We start from the raw sequence: 14,204 nt of genomic DNA on the forward strand, positions 1-14,204 counted from the left end.
AGTCAACAAAAGTTGTGTTGTTGAAGGAGACTCTGATTAATTGAAATACTTTGGTGTTTTCCCTTCTCTTGCCAAAATAAAAAGTGTATTTGTTACTTTGTCATTGAAAATGAGCAATTTGAAAGGCTAGAGGAAGGTGCAGCCTTTTTGTAGTGATTTTCCAGTGAGATTAATTCTTAGAGATAAATATAAAACAGATTTTTCAGTCATTTTAGTATCTGGATGTGTTTTGGCCATACTTTGGAGGAGTTCTGATCACTAAACAAAATTTCTCATCTTGGGCTAAAAAGCAGCACAGAGCTCCCTCAGAGCTACTGAAGTGGAACTGCTGCACAGAGCATTTCCTAACGCCTTTTTTTGGAAGGTAGATAAACTGTAGTTATGCATCTGTTTTACTACCCACTGCTGAAAAGTCATAGGATCTGGGTAAAAATGTGGTATTTTTTTAAACATCATTAACATCTGGTCTTCTATTGAGTTTTGGTGCAGGAACGATTAGTGTTTGTGGGGGTTTTTAGCTTTGCTCTACAAACATGAGGCATTTTTCCCAATTAAAAAATCAGATTTTCCTGTAGAATAATGAATTCATAATGTTGAACTTTTAAAGAGCACCAAAATAGTCCCGGCCTCGCTACACAAATACAGCAACACTAGGTTTGGGCTTATCTTTATGGCTTACACTGCCCTGTCATTGTTACGCTATCTGAATTATTGTTATCTGTCATGATTAGTGCTATCTTGATTTACTGTCTAAAAACACAAGTAACGCCAGTCAGATTTATAAGCTTTCACTGACTAGAATCTATGCAGCAAATTCTTTCTGGATACAAGTTATGTTACATCAACGAAAACTCACACTACGTAAAGCCTGGCAGCATCTCGGGTATCTCGGAGCGCTGTACGACTTTTTTGAAGAGAGTGGAAAGCCTGCTCAAAGTACAGGATAGAACATCATCATTTTCTGTGTTATCAACAGCTGTTACTTTGCTTCGTAAATGTATTTTAAAAATATGCTTAATTTAAAATACTGTTTTGAGAAAATCTCTTCAGAGAAATAAGCTAATAAGAGCGTGACATACCTGGATTGAAGCTTTGTGCTTAGAACGACACTAGAAGTCTTTTACTATGACATATTTTTCCTTATTTGTGACGGCTTTCTTCAATTCAAATGTAAATTATCTCCAAGTTTATTCAACTAAACCAGATCTAATTGCATGTATTTCTATAAGGTAACCCTACTTTTGTTTGTTGCTCAAGCTGAGCGTGTTCTCCGTGTAACCCACAGATATTTCAATAGGTAGAAAGGATTCACTGTATTTGTTTGTGTCTCATTCTGAAAATATAGTTTTTTAAACAGATCTGGTACTTTACCAGGTGTGCCTTTAAGTAATTTCTATTGCATTTATACTTTAGGAGGATTAGGAAAGAGAGTAAAAGAACTCTTTGTCCGTTAGATTCATTAAAGGTATTCATGCGTGCGTAAGCGGTATAGAGGCTGTGCTGCTGAGGAATCAGATCCTTGTCCTAGGGTGTAGAGAAAGGTGAAGGGTGTGATATTTACTGCTTGTGTAAGTGTCATAATAATTGTGTATTCGATTCTTTATTTTTAAATTACCTTCCTGGGCATTAAGCCATTTTTTGTATTTATCTTTTCACTGCAGAATTAGGGAGGGTGAGGAACCACACCTTTTCAGTGGTGAAAGTACAGCTGTTCAGGGTGTGAATGTGTAACAGAGCAGATAGGTCAGCAAAGGTGAAGACAGAAGTAATACAACAATTACTCCAGAAGGAAAAAGACTTTGCCATTAAAATGTTGTTTAAACTAGTATTAATTTTTGTTATTGGGTTATTAAAAAATCCAAGTAATTTATTCAGAATAAAGTGTGAGTAGCTACTGCATTCTTGCAGGAGAAATACAAGCATTAATGTTACCGTCTTGTGGTTTAGCACAGTCTTAAAGTGCCACGGAAGTACTTCAGACCAACTGGCTAGCGCTTAGCTGAAGTTACCACAGAATTCATTTAAATGAATACCTGTTAAAATAATAAATTTCCTGTGCACCAAACCAACATTGATTATGTAATGAAGCTCTTTAAAAGACGAAGTCTTAGCTCCAGTGGACTAAAGTGTAAGATCCTGTAAATTTGTATCCATAGTTGGAAGAAAAGTATTGGTTTACCAACTTAAACCGATTTCAGTGAAACATTTCATAGCTCAATGACAGGATCTCACACTGCTCGAAGGAAGGTCCTTTTTACCACCCTCTTCTGTGGCTCTCCTCTGAAGAGAGGGGAGTGTTAAAGTTTGCAAAGAAGGTAATTTGCCTGAAGATGAAGACTCCCAGGGTGGCATCTGCTTTGGCTTTGGGACAGCCCTGAACGTGCATGCATGTTGCTCTACAGAATACTGTGAGTCTGAATATTAGCCGTTTTGCTGTCACTTGAGTTAAACTCCTTTAGCATCTGAACATTGTCTCCTTCCTCTGCCACCCTCCTCGCTATCACAGAATCACAGAATGTTCGGGGTTGGAAGGGGCGGCTGTGGGTCATCTAGTCCAACCCCCCTGCCAAAGCAGGGTCACCTAGAGCCGGCTGCACAGCACCGAATCCAGGTGGGTCTTGAATATCTCCAGAGAAGGAGACTCCGCAGCCCCTCTGGGCAGCCTGTTCCAGGGCTCCGTCACCCTCAGAGTGAAGAAGTTCTTCCTCATGTTCAGATGGAAATTCCTCTGCTTCAGTTTGTGCCTGTTGCCCCTTGTCCTGTCGCTGGGCACCACCGAAAAGAGTTTGGCCCCATCCTCCTGACACCCACCCTTGAGATATTTATAAGGTCCCCTCTCAGCCTTCTCTTCTTCAGGCTGAACAAGCCCAGCTCCCTCAGCCTCTCCTCATAGGACAGATGCTCCAGTCCCCTCACCATCCTCGTAGCCCTCCGCTGGACTTTCTCCAGTAGTTCCTCATCTGTCTTGAACTGGGGAGCCCAGAACTGCACAGAGTGCTCCAGATGGGGCCTCACTAGGGCAGAGTAGAGGGGAAGGAGAACCTCCCTCGACCTACTGGCCAGACTATTCTTAATGCACCCCAGGATCCCATTGGCCTTCTTGGCAGCCAGGGCACACTGCTGGCTCATGGTCAGCTTGTCGTCCACCAGCACACCCAGGTCCCTCTCCACAGAGCCGCTCTCCAGCAGGTCCGCCCCAAGCCTGTAAATGTACATTTGGAACAGCTTAGAGTCTCTTTTTAAGGAGTTTTAGTGTACGTTTCTTTATAATATACTTACCTTAGCAAAGTCGTAAAGTATCTTTTTAAAAGACGTTTGCCTCATCAGCACTCATCACCGTGTAACGTGTGAGTGGACTCTTAGAATGCATGCGACTGGTAGAAAGTCAGATATTGTAGGACTTGCAAATATAGAGAAACACTATGCTTTTAGCATTTGTGTAGGCCTTTAACAAATGCTGAATGCTTAATGTGGTGAATTTTGCAACCTTAATCAAGAAAGCATTGATTTCACCACATGGGTGAAATCCAACCTCACTGAGGTCAACAGGATAAATCAGATTCAGTATATAAACACATGCTTAAATGACTTCCTGTGTAACTGCCAACAATATATATTAAAAAATCTTTATAATAATGAAGGTGTAGGGGTGTGGGACAATGTAACTTACATAACGTGCAGGGCCGTTTTGAACAAGAGTGCCATGCAGTGACATCAGAGCAAAGGACTGTCAGCACTGAAGTGGACTCCAGAATTTATCCTAATGGTAATGAAAAAAGGTACACAGATTTAAATATGAAACTATTTTAATATTTTGCATTATAAAATAATACACGTACATTTATTTAAGTGACTAAAATTCATTAAAACACTACATTGGACACACCTTTGCGGGCTACAGCTCTTCCAGGGTCCTTTGATCTTCATTATATATCAAGCTTCAGTTTCTAATTCTGTTTTAAAATACTGTCAGTTACAAAGCATCTTAAGACATATATTTACAAGAGATACCATTTCTTTTGGTAGGAGATGTGTTCACTAATAAGGCTTCTATTCTTTGTAGTAAACAATATATTTACAAACCACAAATAACAAAGTAGAAGCTGCAGAAGGGTTATGGTGTGATAATTAAGTACAATGGCGACCCATATGAACAGAAAATGCCAAGGAGCTAAAACAAAGCAACAACAGCTTTGTTTGTTGACAGATGCAGGAGCCATATTGTTAGTTAATTGGGTAATGGTGTAAACATTTGCAAACTCTGCTGTCCCTCAGTGAATTAAGCGGCACACTGAAATTATGGCGAAAAGCTGCACAGCGCTTTTGCTGCAGGTACTCCACCGTGCTTTTAGCTGGCCTTGTGAGTATGATGACAGTGAGGAGGGGACATCAGGCACTGTTACTATTTAAGGTACCTGAAGTTTGCAAACCTTTGAGTTTAGACTAAGATACCTGTCTTGAGTTACGCTCTGGTGAAGAATAGGTTTCCATATGCTTACAGTCTGGAAGATTGTGTTCATTGCCTAGGCTTGCTTTTCAGATTCCACACACACCCCCCCCCCAAATGTAGAGGAGACTTGTTCTGTCTTTCCTAGCTTTTCTTGCAAACAGGGGTTGCAGGATTTGAAAACAGAGAGGTCTAATTAGATACTGGATTGAACCGAAAAGAAGGCAAATTGCTTCTCTCAGGTGCACAATACCTCGCGTGCCGTGAATTGCAGAGCCCCCTGCTTACCTTGCTTTCTGTGCCTGTGTGCAATGGACTGTAGCAGAATACCAAGACATTAAAAAATGCAACAAGATACTTAATTAGCATACTTCTGTAATCACAAACTTAAATGCACTACTTTGGCTGTTTTTTACATAACAGGTTTGCTTTCGAAGATAATAACCTTTCAATAATTTAAGCAGCATCTGTGCAGGAATGCATAATTGGACTGTAGATAATAGGAATCTAAAATTGAGTCTGGTTTTTATAGATTATTTTTCTCTTCAGACATTTAGCAATAGCTCACCATGGTACATGAAGTTTAAGAAAATACGTTCCTGCTTTGAGAATCAAAATAGTTCATCTGTTTGGGGGGGGGGAGTTAATTATGTGGTTTGTTTTTTTTTTTAATTCTGTTGCAGTCAGAGGGGTGAAATTACATTGATTGCAATGACTTAGGAAGTGATAGGCTTTTAATATTTGTTTAAAGAATGAATTTTCTGTAATTATCCAATAAAACAATGGAAATACAAATATATCTTAAGTTTGCCTGATGGGGGGGAGGGGGGAGAAAGAGGAGCAATTCTGGGTTTGTTAATTGGTAACAGGATTAGTAAATTATGCTTTTAAGAAAAAATACATCTAGCATTTTTTATTAATTCATAGTATTTGATGTGCTCAACACTTAATGTTTTTGAAAAATAATTTTTCAAAAGCAGTGGCATGATATGATCATAGATAAAACAAATTTAACTTTGGAAAAGAATGTTTTTTGGAATGCATTTGCATTTATACCTATAGCATAAGACTAATAATCTGTTGTTCACAAGCAAACTTCTGGTGACTAGCGAGCTCACTCAGCAAAATAAATTAAAACAGAATTAGCAGAGAAAACAAGTTTTGAAATGGAAATTAAATATTTCAGAAAATGGTAAGATTAAGAGAAATAATGTTCAGCTTTCTGTGTTAAGCTTTGCAGTCATCTTCTGAAGGGTGTGACAGCATTGGCATGTAAACCCGAATATCTGAAGGACACCGCGATCCTTGTATTTATTATTTTGTCATATAAATAATTATATTATGCAATATTTAGAATTAAATTTTGTTTTCACAGAAGAGATTTATCCTATAGGTAGCAGTCTAGCTTGTAAATAGAATCCTTGAGTTTCTTGCTGACGATAACCTGGGAATCGGTTATGTGGCTGCAGTGAAAGTTGGTACTGGGATAGTCGGGATGTTGAGCAGTTTGCAGGGTTTGGTGCTAAGATCCAGCTGCTGAAGAATTTTGGCAATAATGGTGCAGATAGTGCCTGTATCATAATTTTCCAAATTGCATGGCATTTAACTCTCACTGGAATTCTCCTGTATGCCCACCTGCACAACTGATTGCCTAAATACCTTTACAAACCCAGCGAGGAGTCAGGATTCCAGGGAGCAATCCTATACTACAAATGTACACGCCTAAGTGTCTACACAAATGATCTAGAGACACATAGCACTTACAATACATATATATATATATACACATGCATTAAATATACGCTTCAGTAGTTGGGTTGAGATACAGTTTCACCATACGCCGAGCTGATTTCGCATCTCACTCCCAATGAAAGGAGGGCCGTGCCTCCTCCCTTCTGCTTACTGCATAGTGCTTTTGCTGCTCACCTTGCACTGGATTTGGTGTTGACTGGACTTACGTGTTCACCAGTTAAACCCACCAGCATGACAGAAAAATAACCAAACAAATAAAAGTGGACAGGTTTCTCCCAGCTGAGGTTCGCTGAGGTGGCTGATATGCATCAAAGTGAGTGAAAGTTAGATGCTTTGCCATGTGACTTGGAGCAAGAAAGGGAGTAGGAAAATAAAGGCAGAGTAAGTTTCCCCTCTTGATGGGGAGATCATGTCGGATTGGCACTATGCTGCTTGCACTGTCAGTTTGACTGAAATTTTAGGATACTTCTTTGGGACTGCACTTGTATTTTTAATTTTAACTCCTGTGTTCCAGTAAGCTTTCCAAAAAACTTCGACAAAACCAGATACTTTTCTGGAGATATTTTCTGGTGAAAAACAGACCTTCTTGGAATTAACGTGGATTCTGTTACAAAATAATAACAACAACACAGAAAATACAATATATATTTCTTAATCCGCGTCCTGGGAATTCATACTCACAATTTCAGTTATCACTGACCGAGGGACTCGAAAATCTCCCCAGTGAAAATCTGCCCTGGGAAGATAAACAGTTCAAAAAAGTCTACTTACACGTATCTTCTTGTTCATGTCTTTACAGGTGACCCAGCTGGATCCAAATAAATCATTACTGGAGGTAAAACTGTATCCTCAAGAAACCCTTTTCCTGGAGGCGAAAGAATAGATTGAACAAGATGGTAGGACTGATCATCCTTTGACAAGCCAGAGGCACAGCATCGAAAGGAAGACTTCTGTCAACGCCACCTTGTACTGTCATCCAACTCAGTTCAGCGTCACAACTTTGCCTCTTGCAGGAATCTTGAAAAATTGAAATAACATAGCTACTTAAAGTCTCACATACATGAGTATATGTTTCCAACCTCATTTACATGAGCAGAGGATAAAATTCTGCTATGAACACTGAACATTATGACTCTGTTGCTCACTTATCATCCAGCTTTTGTTATAATTAATGCACTGTTAAAATGTGAGTGATTGTTAAGTAGAATTTTTACTCCTCAGATGCCCCTTTTTCACCAAGAAATCTTGGACATTTCTGCCTGTACTTTTGACACTAGAATGCTGTATATTTGATATCTCGCTGAGCCAGTGCTCTCATATATATGCATTTTATTTCTGTGTTTGAATTTCTACTTTGTCAACTAATTTAAAAAGGCAGAAAAAAAATTAACGGGACATTCTCAGCCATGGAAATGTAACAGTATTATCGTAGAAGGCATATAATTTTTGTTAGTACTTTCTGACTTCTTTGATTAAGATGTAAGGTTTTGTTTGAAGAATATAGTTTGACATATATGCGAGATATTTATTTACTGGTTCTGCTTTGGGTCTCAGTTCTGATTCAGTTTAGGAAGTATTTTCCATTACATTGCAGTGCGTGAAACTGCTTATTGCATGATGTGAATATTTAAATAACATTAGAAATGGCCAGTACCAGAAGCCTGGTATCTTGCCAACACTTCAGGAATCAGCTGATAGTGAGTATCAGCTGTTAAAAACCTTTCAAATACCAGATACAAAAGTTCTTTATTTCTCGTTGTGAAAGAAAGGGCAGTTCCCATTTTAGCAGTTTTCCTTCATTCCGGCACTTGTTTGTATCCTATTACTCTGCTGTTTTAAAGCACCTTGTTTGTTTCATCAAACAATGAGTATCTTAAGAGGTGGTGTAATAAGAAATCTGCCTTACTATTGCACCCTTTGGACGTTTTAACAATAGATTACTGATCCCATCTCAAATTAAAGAAATCTTAGTTCTCTTGTCTGAAATGTATGCACCAACTACCTGCTATCTGATGTGGAAAAATCTGGTACTTTAAATTTCTCAACCATAGAATGAGCATACGGAGTCGAAGACCAGAACGTACACTCTATGCCAAACCTGCATCAAAACTGGTTTGGTTGGTTTTTTTTTTTTTGCTTTTTTTTTTTTTAAATCTCTGGGCTTACAGGATCGTGCACAGTAGCACTACTGAATCATCATCTGCTAATCAAGCTTTTTTATTTTGAAGCCTGACACGTTGTTTTCAACATATGTTTATATGTAATTCATAGTGTTTATCATAGCAAGATGAGTTCTGATTTGAAAATTTTATACTAAGCAAAGACCAATTGCACACATCTTTTAGTCTTTCTTTTTTATTTGGAAGGATGGTGATGTAAAATTAAGTATATGCCTATTATTGGGGTGTTAGTGAAGCCGATATATTGCTACCTTTACCAAAAATGCAAATTTCTGAGTGGGGAAAGCCTTATTCTACCTTTTGTAATTCTGTAGTTAGTGAGTGCTACATCAGACACATATAGAAGTGAAGTATCTATGCCAAGCAAAGGTTTGGAAGTGTAAGCAAATTCTAATCATTTGCAGTTCACAAATAAAAGAATTCATAGCCAATAGAAAGATAAATGTATGTGTAATGGAAAGCTGAACGCAGACGCTTCATTCTGAACTTTTGTTTTCTTACCAAAAACAATCCACTGTTTGTTAAATAAGAAATTAACATAGGTTGCAAACTGGGGTGATGCTGTTTCTACAAACAATCACAGTAACACATTCAGCAGGATTTTAAAGTGATGCATATCTCTTTTTTTCAGATTAGCTCTTCCTTCTAAGCTGGCTATTGAGGAAAGGAATTGCTGAAATACGGCTACACAAAGCAAAGCGACCTTTAGCTAACTTGTTTATATTAATCTGTTCTGTTTAACTTTTGTTTGATCTCATCAGGCTGTTTTCTCTCACTCAACTTTATTTCTGTATTTTGACTATATATTCTTTACTTTGATACTAGTTTCATAAAGTTATTAAATGTGGCTTGAATATTTGTTGAACTTGTTGAAGTCAGTGCTCCCAGGGTTGGCTTGGCCTTTTTTTTTTTTTTCCTAAACTCTTTTATTATTTTTCCCTTGTATTGCAGAATACATTGTCATTATCAAAATGTTCTAGTGGTAATTAACTGGAAGTGTTCCAAGCGGTGGCTGCCCTCTGACATAAGATATCGAGATCAGCCTATAGGGATCATTCTGCCACAACGTAAACAAGTGTATCGCTCCTTAAATAAAACATTTATGATTCTGGTCCTTAAATACTTTGGGCCTGATTTCAAGAAGCAACCACCTAGAGTCACCTTTCCAAATTACACCCTCACTGCAAACCTATCCCTGTCTAGAAACATTAATATGCTATGCCATCGTTTTCTGCCCTCCTCAACCATGGCGTTCGCTTCGTATGCTCTGCTGTCATGGTTAATCCTCTTGCAGACTGATTTTGTAATTCAGTATTAGCCTCAACCTGTAACACTGTTGCCACAGAGCATATCCTCGATTCCACCTGTTATCTTCAGGTTCTTCACATTAATGGATTATCAATAACGTGATTAATGCATTGGTTCTAAGTCTTAAGGAATTGCTGTTAATGAATGGAATGCTGTACGATGTGTCGGCTTTCGTTGCTGCCCTTCAGAGCAGTGCAGTGAAGGTGGGGCGCGCTCTGGCCTTTGAGGAAACTTCCTGCCTGTTGACACTGGTGTTTGGAATCATGATTGGAGAATGAGCAGGACACAAGTGCATTCTCTGCATATGCACTCTTAAATTTAGTGAGAGTGCTGAGGGTGTTTCTAATGGAGCTATGTTGGGGTTTTGTTTATCCTTTTTAATGTAGCAGACTTTGGCTTTCGTAAATGGTACCTACTCAGTGACATTAGAAACTTAAAATAAATTTTCAATTACAGTAATATTTCTGCTAAGAAGTTATATGATTTCACTCTTCCGTATGTGGGGGAAAACCGACATTGCCGTGACCCAGATTCCCAGAAGGACCGAAGCATTTCCTTCTCCAAGCCTCATGTCCAGACTCCCTAAACAATGCACAGAAAAATTCAGGTGCCTTCAAATGGCGGTGCACAGCAAGCGGAGACAAAAAAAGCGTAAGTATGTCTCCAAACAAAGGAGAGCAAAAAACCCCAGAATACCTGTGAGGAGTTACTACCAGGCAGAAGCAGGAACTGCTTGGAGCAGTCAGCAGGAGATGCTGGAGATGGAGGTGCCTGGTGCATGCGTTCCTTACGGCGGGGGCTAAGGCTTCCTCCTCCCCGCGAGCCCAGGGAGCCTCGGGGCCGCAGCACTGAGGCCGTGCAGCGAGGTGAGCACCCAGACCTTTCTTCCAACACTGGACAAAGCACGGGATACTTCTTTTTTTTATGTTGAAACAGTGATGGTGGCCTCATCCTGGGTCTCCCCTGCAGTTTTCACTCAATTTTACTGTACACTGAAGCTCATTGTGAGTAACGCGGACCGGAGGAGGAACAAGCCCATATCTCAGACGTTTCAGAAGACCACCTTAACACCACTATTGATGTGTGTACTCGCGCTCTGCTGTCAAAGCGGTTTGACTGCCAGAGTACCAAATTCTTTAAGCTCCCTGAGAGCAGCCGTGCAAGCGGGAGCATTGTCCTGGGGCTGGCAGATGGAACGCTTGCCTTGGATGAGCTATCCAGTCCCTCTCCAGTGACCGTTCTTGCAGGTGTTGGTCCTTGCAGACAAATGCCCTAGGAGCAGTGAATGAATATTGATTCTGCACCCTGGTTAAATTTTCTTATTGTAATTGTATGAAAAATAAGGCAACAGCAGTAGACTTTTTTTTCTGGACAAGTCATGAAAGAAAGTGGAAACTGCTCTATATTGTACACAGCAGGAGCCATTGTTCACTGCCTGGAACCATTTCCTCACAGGTGACAGAGAAGGAGCGATACCAAATGTAGCACTAAACTTGTGAGGATCCCGGCAGTTTTATACTCCGCTTAATCTGGTATAGATCTGTAGTACTGCCAGCAGAGCCACCTCTGCCCCCACCTTGCACTGGGACTAGGCAAACTCACCTAGTTACAGATGAACCATTTTTTTCCTGGAGCGGTTCTCAGACTGATCCAACTCGCCGGTGGCCGTACGTACACCAGCGCTGACAACAAGCAGGAGAAGATGGAGCATGCAGGGGGTGAGTGACCGAAGGTGAGGAGGAGAGAAAGGCAGGGCTGCTCCTTCTGACAGCAGTACTCTTTGAAGTGGGATGATCTTGATCATGGTTCTCAGTATTTTTTCAAATTCCTTGTTATTGCCCTTATATTTTACATTCACTTTTGAATTTCAAGCACATTAAACAAGTGATAAGAAACAAGTTTTGCTATCTGAAATTTCCATAATTTTTGTGAAAGATGGCAGCCCAGAATTCAAGAAACAGGGAGCCAGGCAGGAGGTACGGTGTGTGCAGTGAGGGCACGACTCGCTCTAGATCTCTTACTAGTCGCTACAGACCCGAGAGAGCAGCCCGGGCACCTGACCTGCAGGAAAAAGTTTCAACGGGATTTAATGTCTCATTAGGTACCAGAGAATTCGTTTCTTAGTCAGGGCTTCTCTCTGTGGATTCTTTTATGTGCAGTAAGGCTGCAGAGTGACTTCAGTCTTTACTATAATTCAATTACAGTGTCACTCAGCTGCTGGTTATAGAGGTAGGCTTCGTTCATTCCTGTGCTCTCAAAACTACTGGTTAACATGATCATTGTTTTGTGCTTACTACCAGTGAGTTTCATTTACTATTTTTCCAACTGTGTGTTGCGACAGTCTTCCACAGCGCATTGCTCTTCGCTTTCGATCCAGTCACCCTGAGTGAGATTGCACCGTCCACCAGTATTGTCACCTCGGAGAGCTTTCTCCAGATAACGTATGAGTGCCTCGAGTAGCACGGGTTCCCACACAGACCCCCGGGGACAGAGCTGGTATCCTCTCTCACTGCGAAAACCGCTGCTTACTGCTTGCAGCTATTGATCTCTGAGTAACACTCCTTTTTTCTCAAGAAAAGATGTTTCCACTGTAGTAAACTAAATTGCTGCAAATGACCAGCTTAATTTTTGCTGCAATTGCCCTACTTTCATTAATCTTTCTGGCAGGCTTCCTGTTTCTGGTATTTTTAATGATCTTTTACACCTTCTGCAATTGTTTAGTTTTGGTTTTGCGTCTTCCAAGAGTTAACTTTCACAGTTGTGTCCCTTTCTGTTTTCCTCATCTGAGTGTCTTTCGGTTGCGTCGGCTCATGTGCCGGCTCACGTGGCTCGACTCCTTCTGGTGGGCCTTCGGAGTCTTTTTAAGCAAGAACTACGTGTACGCTGAGGATCTAAGGCAGTGTCTTCAAATCGTTTCGATTACAGTCTTAGCCTTTCACCTGTGACTTCATTTCCCTTTATCAGTTTCCTCGATGCAGTTTTCTTAAAGAGAAATGCTAATCTGGTGATTTTCTTTTGTATTATTATTCTTTCTTAGTAAAATCCTGAACGTAAATGTTTTTATTTACCTCAAAATGTGTTTTCTACCGTTTTATTTGCCTCTATGCTTTATTTAACCTATTGTCACAGTCCCCATTAGCATGGGTTACTGTCACTCATAGGTATTTTATAGCTTGTAACTACAGCATCCTATTCACGATCTTGCCTTTTCTCAGTTTACTGAGATACCTCATTTGTTGTCATTTGAAACCTCCCATTCTGTTTCAGCCATTTTACCAGTTTTAAAATTACTCTAATGTGTACGCAGAAACATTTTTCATTTTGTCTATTCGGCTGGTTTATCTGCCCTCATTAATTAGGACTTTGGTTGTGTAGGGAAAAGCAAGCATTTCCAAAATGTGGTGGCAATTGAAAAGGGATTTTTTGTGGTGAATGACAATTATAAACTCACATCTACAAAGGAACTTAATAAATTAGTTCGTGAATCTAATTAAAAAATCTAGGGAGCTTTTTTAGAATTCAGGTATAACATGCGATTTCCAGAGAACACGGAGTTGCTGAAAAATACTTGTACTTTTCCAAGGTTCAGCTGAAGGTGAGACAGTGTGTGACTGTTACGGTATCCTCTAACGTAGAAAAAAAAAAACCCTGAGGTTTCCAAGATGACAATTCCTTGTAAAGTTCATTCAAGCCATTATAACTTTTAGTTTACCAATCTTCTCTAGTCATATGAAAAGTGGGTTTATGCACATATGTTAAAAGCAGTAAAGTACTCTCAAGTGGGAAGTCTTGGCAGATGTAAAACATTCATTTTATAAGCAATTTCAAGACAAATGTGCAGTTTACTCCTCTGACAATTATATTTTGGTAGCTGCAGCATTTTTTCATCATCTCCTACATTTTAGATGTTTTCAAGTGTATTTTTTCCTTCAGATAACGCTTATTATCATATCTGCCTTCTTGTCATCAAGTGATCACTATGCATGAGCAGTATTTATCAATCCAAAAATGCCAGATTCAACAGAATACACATTCTAACTAGTTAACCCTTTGAAAATTCTTAGTTTTGCTTTACAAACACCTTCCTAGTTGTGTTAGCATTTATCCAGCTGCCATCATAGTCTACTTCTGGAATCAAACCAATTCCTTGTAAAATTATCATAGTTTTCCAAAATGAATCAAAGTGGTGATCTGATAAATCTGCTTTTTATTGAAACAAAAATCCTGCCAATAACAGAAATGACCAAGCAAAGAAAAGTTAGATTAACACCTCTGGATTCCATAATCTGGTGGCTGTTTGATGTCTGCTCTAAGATTCACTGACATCAAATAAAAAGAAATACTCTAAGGTATAACTCCGCTCCTATGGTTCTTCAGAGATGCCACAGTAAAACCGATCCACTACGCTCGCGTCACGCTCTCTGTGCAGAAGGAGGCAATGGTGTTAAGAGTCACCATGTTGCCTTTACACCATCCTGAAGTAAAATAATTTCTCATAAGCAGACTGAATCCTTGGG

General features: G+C 39.6%; 1 protein-coding gene across 1 annotated transcript in view; it reads left to right on the plus strand.

Annotated features, from left to right (window-relative positions):
- The window catches only part of FAF1 (Fas associated factor 1), a 178,650-nt gene extending 168,518 nt beyond the window's left edge, over positions 1-10,132 (plus strand). Inside the window, exon 19 of the mRNA XM_075424514.1 lies at positions 6,999-10,132. Within this exon, the coding sequence (XP_075280629.1) occupies positions 6,999-7,082 (84 nt within the window). The 3' untranslated portion in view covers positions 7,083-10,132. The remainder of the gene's footprint in view (positions 1-6,998) is intronic.
- Positions 10,133-14,204: the final 4,072 nt, after the last annotated feature.

Source organism: Opisthocomus hoazin, chromosome 6 (assembly GCF_030867145.1).
Source record: "Opisthocomus hoazin isolate bOpiHoa1 chromosome 6, bOpiHoa1.hap1, whole genome shotgun sequence".
Taxonomy (NCBI): domain Eukaryota; kingdom Metazoa; phylum Chordata; class Aves; order Opisthocomiformes; family Opisthocomidae; genus Opisthocomus; species Opisthocomus hoazin.